Source organism: Balaenoptera musculus, chromosome 4, assembly GCF_009873245.2.
Source record: "Balaenoptera musculus isolate JJ_BM4_2016_0621 chromosome 4, mBalMus1.pri.v3, whole genome shotgun sequence".
In the NCBI taxonomy this organism is placed as follows: Eukaryota; Metazoa; Chordata; class Mammalia; order Artiodactyla; family Balaenopteridae; genus Balaenoptera; species Balaenoptera musculus.
The window spans coordinates 99,623,691-99,635,798 of NC_045788.1; the positions used below are offsets into that span (position 1 = coordinate 99,623,691).

The 12,108-nt window shown below is 35.2% G+C and overlaps 1 protein-coding gene across 1 annotated transcript in view; it reads right to left on the reverse strand.

Moving 5' to 3' along the window:
* The window catches only part of EPHA6 (EPH receptor A6), an 852,487-nt gene that overhangs the window by 283,764 nt on the left and 556,615 nt on the right, over nt 1-12,108 (reverse strand). The window contains exon 7 of the mRNA XM_036850549.1: nt 7,856-8,021. Coding sequence (XP_036706444.1) covers nt 7,856-8,021 — 166 coding nt within the window. The remainder of the gene's footprint in view (nt 1-7,855; nt 8,022-12,108) is intronic.

Here is a 12,108-nt window from a genome sequence, read left to right on the forward strand (position 1 = left end):
CTGAATGGGTAGAAAGGGAACTCAGTCCTGGTTCTGAGCATGAAAAGGGTCTAATGCCATAATACCCCCATTTTAACACTTACTAGCTGTAGGGACATGGTAAGTTACTAAACGTCTTTGTGTTTGTTTTCTAATCCATAAAATAGGCATGATAATAGCACCCACTTCAAAGGTTGTAAGTATATTAGTAGCCATAAAGAATTAAATAGTGCTTGAAGCATAATTAGAACTCACTAAATATTATCTGTTGTTATAAAATATCAATGTTAGAAGTTACATTAAACTTCTATCACAACCTCCTAACCAAAGCAAGGATTTCCTTTATGACATGCTGAATAAGCATCCAGCTAGCTTCAGCAAAAAGTCTTACAAGAGGTCTTCATTGTATCATAAGGTAGGCCAATTTATATTCAGACAACCTAACTGCTAGAAAATTTTTCTTTCCTACTGATGTTCCTGTTTAGATAGCTATGGCTGCCAACATTGAAAGTGTGCTATTGATAGAAGATTATTTCAAATTAAAATCCTATATACTGGAATTCATCCTACTCTGGGTAGACTCATAAATATGAAATCTGCCTCCTTCTTGATTAATTAACTTTTTTATTACTCCACCAGGGTCAGCTGGCCCTCTTTCTGCTTCATGCTTCACCATTAATAATCATCCCCAAATTTCTGGCTGCTGTTAATAATGATGTAGCTAATTTCATCCTTGGTAATTAAAGCAGTACAGATTGGGTTTCAACCAATAGACTGGATCAAACATAATAGAGATTTTTTTTAAAAAGGTGTGTAAGGAGGGATATCTATTTAACAACAAAAAAGTCATTTTACTCTACCTCAAATACCCCCAAATTTTAGAATTAGCAATTAATTTGTAATTAAAATTGCATATATCATGTTTCTACATGACTCATATCAGTTACAGCTTGTTACCCAAAATATAGCAAGCAATATTGCTTACCTGTGGCAAATAAAATATTTGATTCTTTCTTTTTTGAATGGTAGGCAATATGCTATTCTTCCATATTTTGAAATTACACATTCTTCATTTATTTAATTAAATGTGTATTGGAAACTATGTATAAGACATTTTATGAGACACAAAGATACACAGGTGACAGTTCTTGACCTCAAAGTGCTACCAACTTAGTAAAGAAGTAAGCCCTCACACAATAAAATATTACAGAAAGTCTGAGGAAAGAGTGATTACTTCTCACTGGATTGATCAGAAACACTTCAGGAGGTGTAGCATGTGAGCTGGACTGACCATTTGTAATGTGATAGGTTTCTGAATATTCCAGTTGGAAGTCACAGACACAGCTTAGATATGACAAAGATTCAGAAAATTTCGTGCATGAAGCATTTATACATTTTCCCAGGATATGTGTTAACTAGAGGGAGATAGAACAGAAACGACGTCAATTTGGATTAGATTGGAGGAAGACTTGCATATTTGTTGAGAAACTCACATTTTATTTAGTAGAAAATACCCAACGATTTGGAGTTTTTAAGTGTAGAAAGTTGAGTATAGAAAAATTAGTCAAATGAGGGCATGAAAAATAGACTAAGGAAGAAGAAATTAAAGACACGATCTTGCACCTTAATTTTCAGGATCATTTCCATCCATAAATTGTTAAAACTTATCAAATTGCTTAAATATGAAACCATACTAAAAATAGCTAAATTTTATGGGTGTTTTTGAAATAACTAAGCAATTAAATTGATTTATTTGTATCAACATAACACTTTTTGTATAAATGTGTAAGACATGGCATAAGATTGTATTTGAAACACTCGCTGTGATTCAGTAATTTATACTTTGGTTAGTTAATGTTGATCATAATGACTTTTATGTGGTTATTTAAGTGATATAAATCTAGTCCATCATTACTACTTTTGGTAAATAATGGTATATTTTAAAATGTTGACAGATGTGGCTTTGGTGCTACAGAAGTGTTTCATGTAGCTTACAGGTAAAAACCTAAATTTACATATTATTAAAATTTAAGGTATAATTAATCTTTTCAGGGAAGAGGAATGCATTGCTTATATGTTGGCTGTGTATTAACTCTCCTGGATCATTTGGATAACCATTAAGGCAATGGAAGAGGTAAATTACGTGTAAAATTCCAGTTTTCTTTCAAAAATTGGCTTTAAGCTATGGATTCTTATACCTTTTGATAGCTTCACAAGCTGTTTTACAGTATATAAGTAAAATGTTTAAGTTGACTGCAATCTAGCAGGATATGTTTTATTTTGGTTTATAAAATGAACCCATAAAAGTATTTTTTGTTTCTGTAAATTACATTTGAATATTAGATAAATCTTGGTTGTGTTTTAAATAAAAACAAATGTTTGACTGCCTTATCATTAAATTATTTCTTTTTAACAATGTACGTGTAATTTTAACAGATGATTGTTAAAATTGAATCAAATATGGTTTTTCAAGCAATTTGTAAGGATATGGATAACATTATTGGTTATGTAGATAACTTTTCAATTTTAATTCTCATCTTTTTCTTCGTTGAAAAGAAGCACATTTTCTCCAGAAAATAAGCTCAGAAAAAAAAACAAATATGAGGCAGATAAAATTTTCTGTAGTTTCATCCATATAAGCCAAAAAGGCCTGTACTTGACAGTGTGTATGTGTGTGTGCACACCAGTGTGTGTGCGTGCGTGTGGGTGTGTTTGATACTTTGGGGCATAATATGGATTTTATATTAATTTTGAGAAAATTCTTATATTTGAGAGCTTCTGACTAACACCTATCTATTGTTCACCTATCTTTCGAGAAGATCCACATGGAATATTTATATATTCTTACTTTCTTGCTACTGATTCTGTAGTTTATTGTAATTTTGTTAAATCTATTCCAAAAAGATGGGGGGATCAATTACAGTACCTAATAAAAAGACCTGTACACAATAGCAGTTCAATAAATGCTGTTAGTGAACATAATATTTAGCTATACACTATTAGTCCTAAGAGAGATTAGCAGACATATGAAATGTCCGTATTGAAACACAAAAAGGAAGTGTTTTGTGACTATATATGAGTGACTTTCTACTTACTTATCTATAGATCTATCAGTCAATTCTCTCTCCCTTGTTCTCTCTCTCTCTTTCTACATAACATAGGGAATGAGGTTGTTCTATAGACTTAGGAAAAGAGGATCCCAATAGCTATAGTTCAAGTAGGCTCTTTTTATAGTGCTAACAGTCATAGTTAGTACTCTTCAAACTTGCTGGCCGGTTTCCACTAGCACATTCTGACTCTGGAAAAAAATCCAACCTCTGGTCTAAAAAAAAGAGCAAGAGGAGTCACGGTGATAGCTCCTCAGAATGGGAGAAAATATTTGCAAATGAAGCAATTGAAAAAGGATTAATCTCCAAAATATACAAGCAGCTCATGCAGCTCAATATCAAAAAAAACAAACAAACAACCCAATCCAAAATTGGGCGGAAGAACTAAATAGACAATTCTCCAAAGAAGACATACAGATTGCCAACAAACACATGAAAGGATGCTCAACACCACTAATCATTAGAGAAATGCAAATCAAAACCACAATGAGGTATCACCTCACACCAGTCAGAATGGCCATCATCAAAAAATCTACAAACAATAAATGCTGGAGAAGGTGTGGAAAAGGGAACCCTCTTGCACTGTTGGTGGGAATATAAATTGATACAGCCACTATGGAGAACAGTATGGAGGTTCCTTAAAAAACTAAAAATAGCACTACCATATGACCCAGCAATCCCACTACTGGGCATATACCCTGAGAAAAACATAATTCAAAAAGAATCATGTACCACAATGTTCACTGAAGCACTATTTACAATAGCCGGGACACGGAACCAACCTGAATGTCCATCGACAGATGAATGGATAAAGAAGATGTGGCACACACATACAATGGAATATTACTCAACCATAAAAAGAAACAAAATTGAGTTATTTGTAGTGAGGTGGATGGACCTAGTGTCCATCTTACTTCATCTTACAGAGTGAAGTAAGTCAAAAAGAGAAAAACAAATACTGTATGCTAACACATATATATGTAATCTAAAAAAAAATGGTTCTGATGAACCTAGGGGCAGGACAGGAATAAAGACGCAGACGTAGAGAATGCACTTGAGGACTGGGGAGGGGGAAAGGTAAGCTGGGACGAAGTGAGAGAGTAGCACTGACATATATACACTACCAAATGTAAAATAGATAGCTAGTGGGAAGCAGCTGCATAGCACAGGGAGATCAGCTCAGTGCTTTGTGATGACCTAGAGGGGTGGGCTAGGGAGGGTGGGAGAGCTGCGCAAGAGGGAGGGGATATGGGGACATAGGAATATATATAGCTGATTCACTTTGTTATACAGCAGCAAGTAACACAACATTGTAAAGCAATTATACTCTAGTAAAGATGTTAAAAAATAAAAGAAGCCACTATGTTTGTAGAGTACAAGTAATCAGTTAAGAACATTATAATTTTGAAAAAGAATTGTTTCATATTTTATATTATTGTCTCATTGGTTGATAGCAAACTAAAAGTTGAACAAAGTAAAATAGGTATGGCTAAAGGGAATGACATTGTAAACTACTTTGTTTTGCTTATTTTAAAAAATTTGAACCAGACCATCAAACGAGAGAGTACCTAATTTCACCTCCCCACTTCACACCCCATCTCTATGCATTATAAAGTCAGTTAATTAAACAATACACAAGAGAGACCTTAATAAGAAAGTTGACATTACAATAGTTCAGACAGTACTTGAAAAACAAAAGCTATAAAAGTTTAAAGATGTGCTAGGAGGGTATGTAGAGAAAAAGACTGATGCTGTCAGTTTGGATTCATATCATTATATTCCTGAATTTATAGTAAACCTACGCATATCCTACTATGACATTATTCATTGAAATTCTCTTCTGGATATAAACAGCATGCTTTGAAAATGCAATTTAAAGCTAACCAGATAAAAAATGATCCTTTACATGATTTTTCCTCAGGCTGTAAATTGACTTGGGAGACACTCTATGCACCCAAACTCCAGGTTTACACAAATATATTTTTCAGACTCTTCTCAAACGCTGTTGTCTCTTCAAGGGTGTTATAAAAGTCACTTTCATGACATTTATAAATCAGTAATTCAGAATATGGTTTTTGCTGTCTGCTGCTGCGGTCAGGTGCTTCTAGGGTTCTAATCCTGCACCTCCACTCATTGGTTATCAGATTTTGGTAAAGCTACTTAAGTTTCTAAAAAGAGTTATAATCTTAGCAGAATTAAAAAGATAATTTGTGTAAACTGCTCAGCAGACAGTCTTGCACATGTTACTGGTCATGTTACTCCCTAATTAAAATCCTCCCATGAATCTTCAGTATCTTCATAAAGCCCAATAAGCTTAACATGGCCCAAAGAGCAACTTCGTCTTGTTCTTGGCCCCTGTCTAATTCTCTGCTTTTAGCTCCCACCATTTTATTTTTCATGTCTCCTCACTGTAGTCACACCACATAGTTGGCTCTTCTTTAAATTTTTCATGCTGCCTCAGGTCTCAGTGCTTTTGCTATTCCTTTATCACCCTTCTTTAAGGAATGAGCCACGGCTTCTCATCCTCCAGACTTTCATGATCTATTCATGCTGAATTAGGGCAGCTTCTCTATGCTCTCATAGCACTCTTTGCATATCTGTCTGGTGGTACATGTCATTCAACCTTGTATTTTTTAATTGAAACTTTCATTTTCCTCCCACAAATCTAGACTATAAATTATGTGAAGGCAGAGGTTGCAGGTCTTATTACTTTTTTATCCCCAGAGACTCACGCAGAGTATGGCACATGTTAACTGTCCTATATATTTTTCATTGAATGAATCAATGTTATACTGGGTCATGGTAAGTATGGGACCTTTCTGCTAAGGAGTTTCAAAGTACTTAACTTTTACATAACGTCTGAAAGAATTCTAGTCCTGAAAGTACAATAAGTTGAAATTTAGAGTTAAAACCAAATACAATTTTTAATATTTAGATCAGAACTTACGTTTTCTTATTAGACTAGATTGCTTTGTCTATAAGTCCCAGACAAACATAAATGAATTATCTAGATTTAGACCTATGAGTTTGAGAGTACATTTCTGACTTGATGATATAATACTCAAAAATGTCATGCTTTTAAAAAGTTAGGTGAATTTCTTCATCTGTGAAATAAGATGCAATAACACACCCTGGACAAGACAATGATGTGACTCTTCCCTGGACGAAACTTTCCTTGAATTGTGTCCTTGGCTTTGCACCTAGATTAAGTCTTGACATGTGGGCAGGGAAGAAAGCAGTCAATAGGGCATAGCAGGGACACTTTTTGAATATTTTATATTGCTTTTGATTATGGAGTTTTGTTTTGTGATAACTACACTCCCAATAATTTCATCTCTAGCTTGAAGAGTCAATAGTCTTCAGTGGGATTAGAAATGACTGTCACAGATATTAAACACCCAGGTTATAAGTATTCTTTTTATTCATTAGTTTACTTTCCCTCCCTAAGCTGTATTCCTTCTTAATTAAATATGTCAGTGCTTTTCCACTTTTTAGTTAGATATAGTTGTAACGAAAAAGTTCTTATGGATCAATGTTCTTCATTAACGTAAAAACAACAACAAAACACTCCTTCTGTCATATAGTTAGAAACTCACATAGCTTCACTTTCAGGGAGTGATAAACTGGGGGAATTGTGGCTTAATCAGTGATCTTACCATTAGCATTTTATAATTCCAATGGAAGGACTTGTCAGGATGGTAGAGTATGGGCCTTGGAAGGAGATAGCCCTTAGTTTCAAATTTTAGCTTAGCTTTCTTACCAGCTGCATGAATCTGACAAGTTGCTCAATTTCCCTAGGCTTCTGATTTCTCATAAGTAAAATTAGGAAAATAATACTGGTCTCACTGGATGTTGAAACGTTTAAAAGAGACAACACATGTAAAATACTGCACATCATTTTTGGTACCTATGAGAATAGGCTCAATAAATGGTAGATATTATTATTGTTATTCATAAATAATTTTTAGAATAAAGTTGCTATTCTTGAATTCTTATGCAAATATGGGTATTTTAACAGTGATGGGAACAGAATTTTATTATAATTAGGTATTTAGATATTTTTCCATCAAAGTACATAGCAAAAGCCAACTATATCATCCTTACAAAGATAGCAATGTGATGGATTTCTAAAATTGAAAAAATAATTCAATGGTAGAGCTGGGTTTAGAATGAACATGACATTTAATGCTATGTTACATGACTTTGGAACACCTCACTCCCCTCACCTCCCATTTTGGTTTTCAATACATTGACACTATGAAATTAATTTGAGTTTCTAATCAAGCCCATGCATCTAATATTTAAACTTATAATGTGCATTTCAGTGGAGTTTGTCTCCTGACCACTGTTTTTATTGATCTAATATAACAAGCCAAAGCTGCACAATTTTGAACTAACTGCTAAAATCATTTGCTCATGGCTTTACTCTCTTCCAAGTATTCATTAGTATCACATTATGATGCCAAGACTGGCGGACAATTAGGCTAACACCACCCAGTGAGACTCTCTGTGTTGTGGCCTGAGTGATGAATTCTGCATAAAGAGACAGATATAGGCCACATTACAACTGTGGTAGAGCAAGGCACTTCATGAAAATATTTAATGATAGCACCAAAACATTAACTGAAATGACTGTATGAGTATTTACATGAACAGAATCCTGCTTGATGAGACTATTCAAAATTTGGGACATTAGATTTTCAACTATCAGGTCAGATTGGAACCACACTAAATTAACATCTTATTTTACATCTTTGTGTGAAACTTACTTTCATCTCCTGTTTCAAACTCAAACTTCTGACTGTATCCACTGTACCCTGTTGCAGTCCTCACTCGGATATGAAAAATGTACTTAGTGGCTGGCTTGAGACCTGTGATGATGGCACTGGGGGCCTTGGACCTCGTGGAGGAATAGGAGAGCTGCGGCTCGTGCTCCTGGAGACAGAAGAGAAGAGAAGGGGAGTGAAGCAGGGTTATTTTCCTTTACGTTGAGACACTGTAAACTCAAGCTGAGGAATTCTGCTCTCTCAAAAATACTGATTAAGAACTGGTGCAAGCATGGTTTTCCATAATTTAGTGCTTCATTTTTCATCAATTATAATGCATATGATATGGTCTTGATTTGGAAACTTATTAAGAAAGATGATGATCTTGTACTTTTGGTGATTTGGAATTCTGACCTGACTCTAAGGAATGGTGGTGGCGTGGAGAGCACGTTTACACAGAATGGCAGCTGCATCTTGAATAAAATGGGCACATCAGATCAGACCGCGCCAGCAGCAAGCAAGGAGCAAGGGTGGGAGAATTCAAGTACCCGCTACTCACTTCTACCCGCAGGTAGTGCCAAAATGCCGGCGCTATCCGTGGGTAGACCTGTGGGTGAAAGGAAAAATAAATTAATTGTTTTTTTAAAGTTTGCGATCTTTTAACCCGAATCAACTGCATTGTCCTGAAACTCAGTGATTCCCCAGTAGTAACACTGAAGTTGAAGCAACTTAAGACATAAAACGATGAAAATTTTCCTTTGAGGGAGAGTTGACTCCTCTGCAAAATACCACAGTTTACTTTGTAAAGATGTACAAGATACATAATGATTGTGAGGTAGATTTTTTTTTTAATCGAAAACAAATTTATGGTTACCAAAGGGAAAAGGTGGAGCGGGGGAGAGGGATAAATCAGGAGTTTGGGATTAACATACATGCACTACTATATATGATAGATAACTAACAAGGACCTACTATACAGCACAGGGAACTCTACTCAATATTCTGTGATAACCTTTATGAGAAAAAAAATCTAGAAAAGAATGAATATATGTATAACAGAATCACTTTGCTGTACACCTGAAACTAACACACATTGTAAATCAACTACACTCCAATAATTTTTTTCTGAAATACAAAAAAAAAAAAAAAAAAGTACATACTTCTTTTTTTCAAAGAACCCTCTGCGAGTAGGTGTTTCAACTGTGTTGACTTCTTGCCCTCATTTAATGCAGCCAGAAGACCCTGGGCTTGTGTCGCACCATGAGGCCTTTGTCCGGTTCTCCTGTTTTTATTTTTATTTTTTATTTATTTATTTTTTAACATCTTTATTGGAGTATAATTACTTTACAATGGTGTGTTAGTTTCTGCTTTATAACAAAGTGAATCAGCTATACATATACATATATCCCCATATCTCCTCCCTCTTGCGTCTCCCTCCCACCCTCCCTATCCCACCTCTCTAGGTGGTCACAAAGCACTGAGCTGATCTCCCTGTGCTATGCGGCTGCTTCCCACTAGCTATCTATTTTACATTTGGTAGCGTATATATGTCCATGCCGCTCTCTCACTTCTTCCCAGCTTACTCTTCCCCCTCCCCGTGAAGTAGATTTTAAAACAGTCTGCCTGTGAGGGAGCATCAAAGACACAGCACAGTATGAAAGACAGCACACCTGAGAAATCAGGCAGGACTGGAGGCTTGGTTCCCAGTCACCTGTGGTTAACTGCCAAACTACCTCTTCTCACTAACAGGAACCACAACTGACTGAATGCCCTCGTCATTCAGGGTCTTTTAAGTGGGCTGTCTTGTCCACCACCTCAGAACAATTTACTTGTGCCTTTAAGAGACTGTCCACAATATGCTGGTAGTGGGAACACATTAAAGTCAATACTGTTTTTGTATAGTGTTATTGTTCAATAACTTTATAATGGTGTTCTAGTACGGTATCTGAAAAAAATATTTTTGTATGAACAACTCTTCTAAATTCATAGGTCAAATTAGGCTACCAGGCCCTTGAGTTAATTCTCCACTATTCTCATTATAAAATATCTAAAGATAGAGATTCTCAGAGATGGAAGTGACTTTCAAGATCATTAATTAAGTCACTCATTTGATGCTTAAATTCGATCTATAATATTCCCATCAAGATTTCATTTAGCCTTTGCCTGAAAATATCTGTTGTTCAGGAGACCTTCCAGGCAAACGAAGTAACCTACATACATGCAGAATGTATCAAACTGCATTTATTGGCTGGTGATGCTATAAGATTTAGAACTATGAAAATCATTTTCCTTAAGCTACTTTTGAGAAAAAAAATCCTTAAAGATCATTTTAAAACTTTATGGCCTTGTTTGTCAGAACTTTATATGCTACATGGTTATTCTCTGTCTAGCTGAGGAATTGAATTTGTCATCTATACCCCAAATAGAACTGTTTATTAAACACAAAGTACAAAGAAAAAATGAGTTAACAATAGCAACTTTTTAAATAAAAAAGACAAAACAGATAAATTGTAACTTATATTTATCCCTAGGTCGTTTCCAGATTAGAAAGTAAATAAATATCTGCCTGTTATAAAATCCAAGAAAATAAATTCTATAAAATCATTGGTGGCAGTAATTATCTGCTAATGGCCTAAAGAAGAAGCTTTCTAAGATGAAGGCCTTTATAATTAGGGGGTTTAACACCCATATTGTGGAGAAAGAAAGTTTGTGTTCTATTGGAAGAGATGATACTGTTTCTGGTAGAAATTTGTAAAAACTTTTGGATTGTTCATTCTTACATAGAAGAGGAGAATATTCCACCTCTCACAGAATTTTCTGCAACATAAGAGTTATGGGGTATTCTGAGTAGCATTGCACAGTATGAAATTATGATTGAGAGAATTTTAAAATCCTGAAAAAAAGAATTTAGTCTTATCCTTAAAGAGAGGAGATACAGATTGAAAAATTTACTTAGAATGGCCCCATAATAATTACACATTATGTCTTTGCTGCTTCACAAAAACATAGCTAAATAGTAATTTATTGCTCAGTAAAGTTACAGGGAGCAAAGGACTCCTTTTGCAAATAGCTTTTATCATGTCTGCTGTTATACAGAAGTGTATCTGTAGCTACATCCCTGGAATAAAAATCATTAAGTAGGAAGTATGCTTACATGGTTCCTCAGCCTACAACACAGCAGTGCGGGGGCAGCTGCCTCGCCTCACATCTTGCCTCCTCTGAGCATGCCAAGGAAGAGAGCTCAGAGAACAGTCATGCGAGTTCCTCCTTCCAGCGCATATCAGCCCTCTCTCCTCCTGGTGTTTCCAAGCTCTTGGGAAACCAATTTAGCACTTATCCATGAAAAGCATAGGGCGCTACTGTCCCAGAACTTTGGCTAATTGCCTTTCTGCTGACACATCAACTCCAATTCAAAGTAGCTGTCACCAGATAGAGACAGTGCTTTGCTGCAGAGCCATCGAGATCTCTTTATTCATCCATGGGGGCTTAATTCTGAACATGCTTGAATAGGGTATGTGTGAGAGTTTCTCTAGAGTTTGTACCATATGGAATTGCTATTTTTATAATACCTATGTCTTCAACTTTCCTAGGTAATACATCCCATTGTTCATAAAACTATCTTACAAGTTTTTTACCCTTGCTAAATCCATAATAAAATCTTCTCGTTCTTAATATTATTCATTTTAGTACTTTCTTTTTTTTCTTGATCAAGCTTTCCAGAGGCTTGAACCAACTTTTGGCTTTATCTCTCTATTGTTTCTTTGTTTTCTATTTCATTTAATATCTGCTCTTACTACAAATTATTTTCTTTCTTCTTTTTTTGTGTTAATTATATTGTCTTCTAACTTCTTACATTTCATGCTTAACTCACTAATTGTCAGTACATCTTTTCAAATACAATTTAAGTCTACAAATTTCACTCTAAGTACTGCACTACTGCACTTCATAAGTTTTCATGATATATTATCAACCAGTTCTGAGTATTTACTAATTTCCATAAATACACTATTTTTTTAGTCTTTGTGGCAGATCCAGGATTATTATTTCACACTTTTAAGGGTCAAAACAGGTTGTCAGGCAGTAAATAAATGGCATAAAGTGAAGCTCCAAAGGCATAACCCCATGGGTCGCAAAGTACACTGGACTGTGGATAGGAGAGCACTGGCAGTCTTCTGTGCTAATGCTCATTGGCTGAACGTGAAACAGTTTTTGCACTACTTCCCCTTGGATAAGCATAAATAATAATATCAATCGTG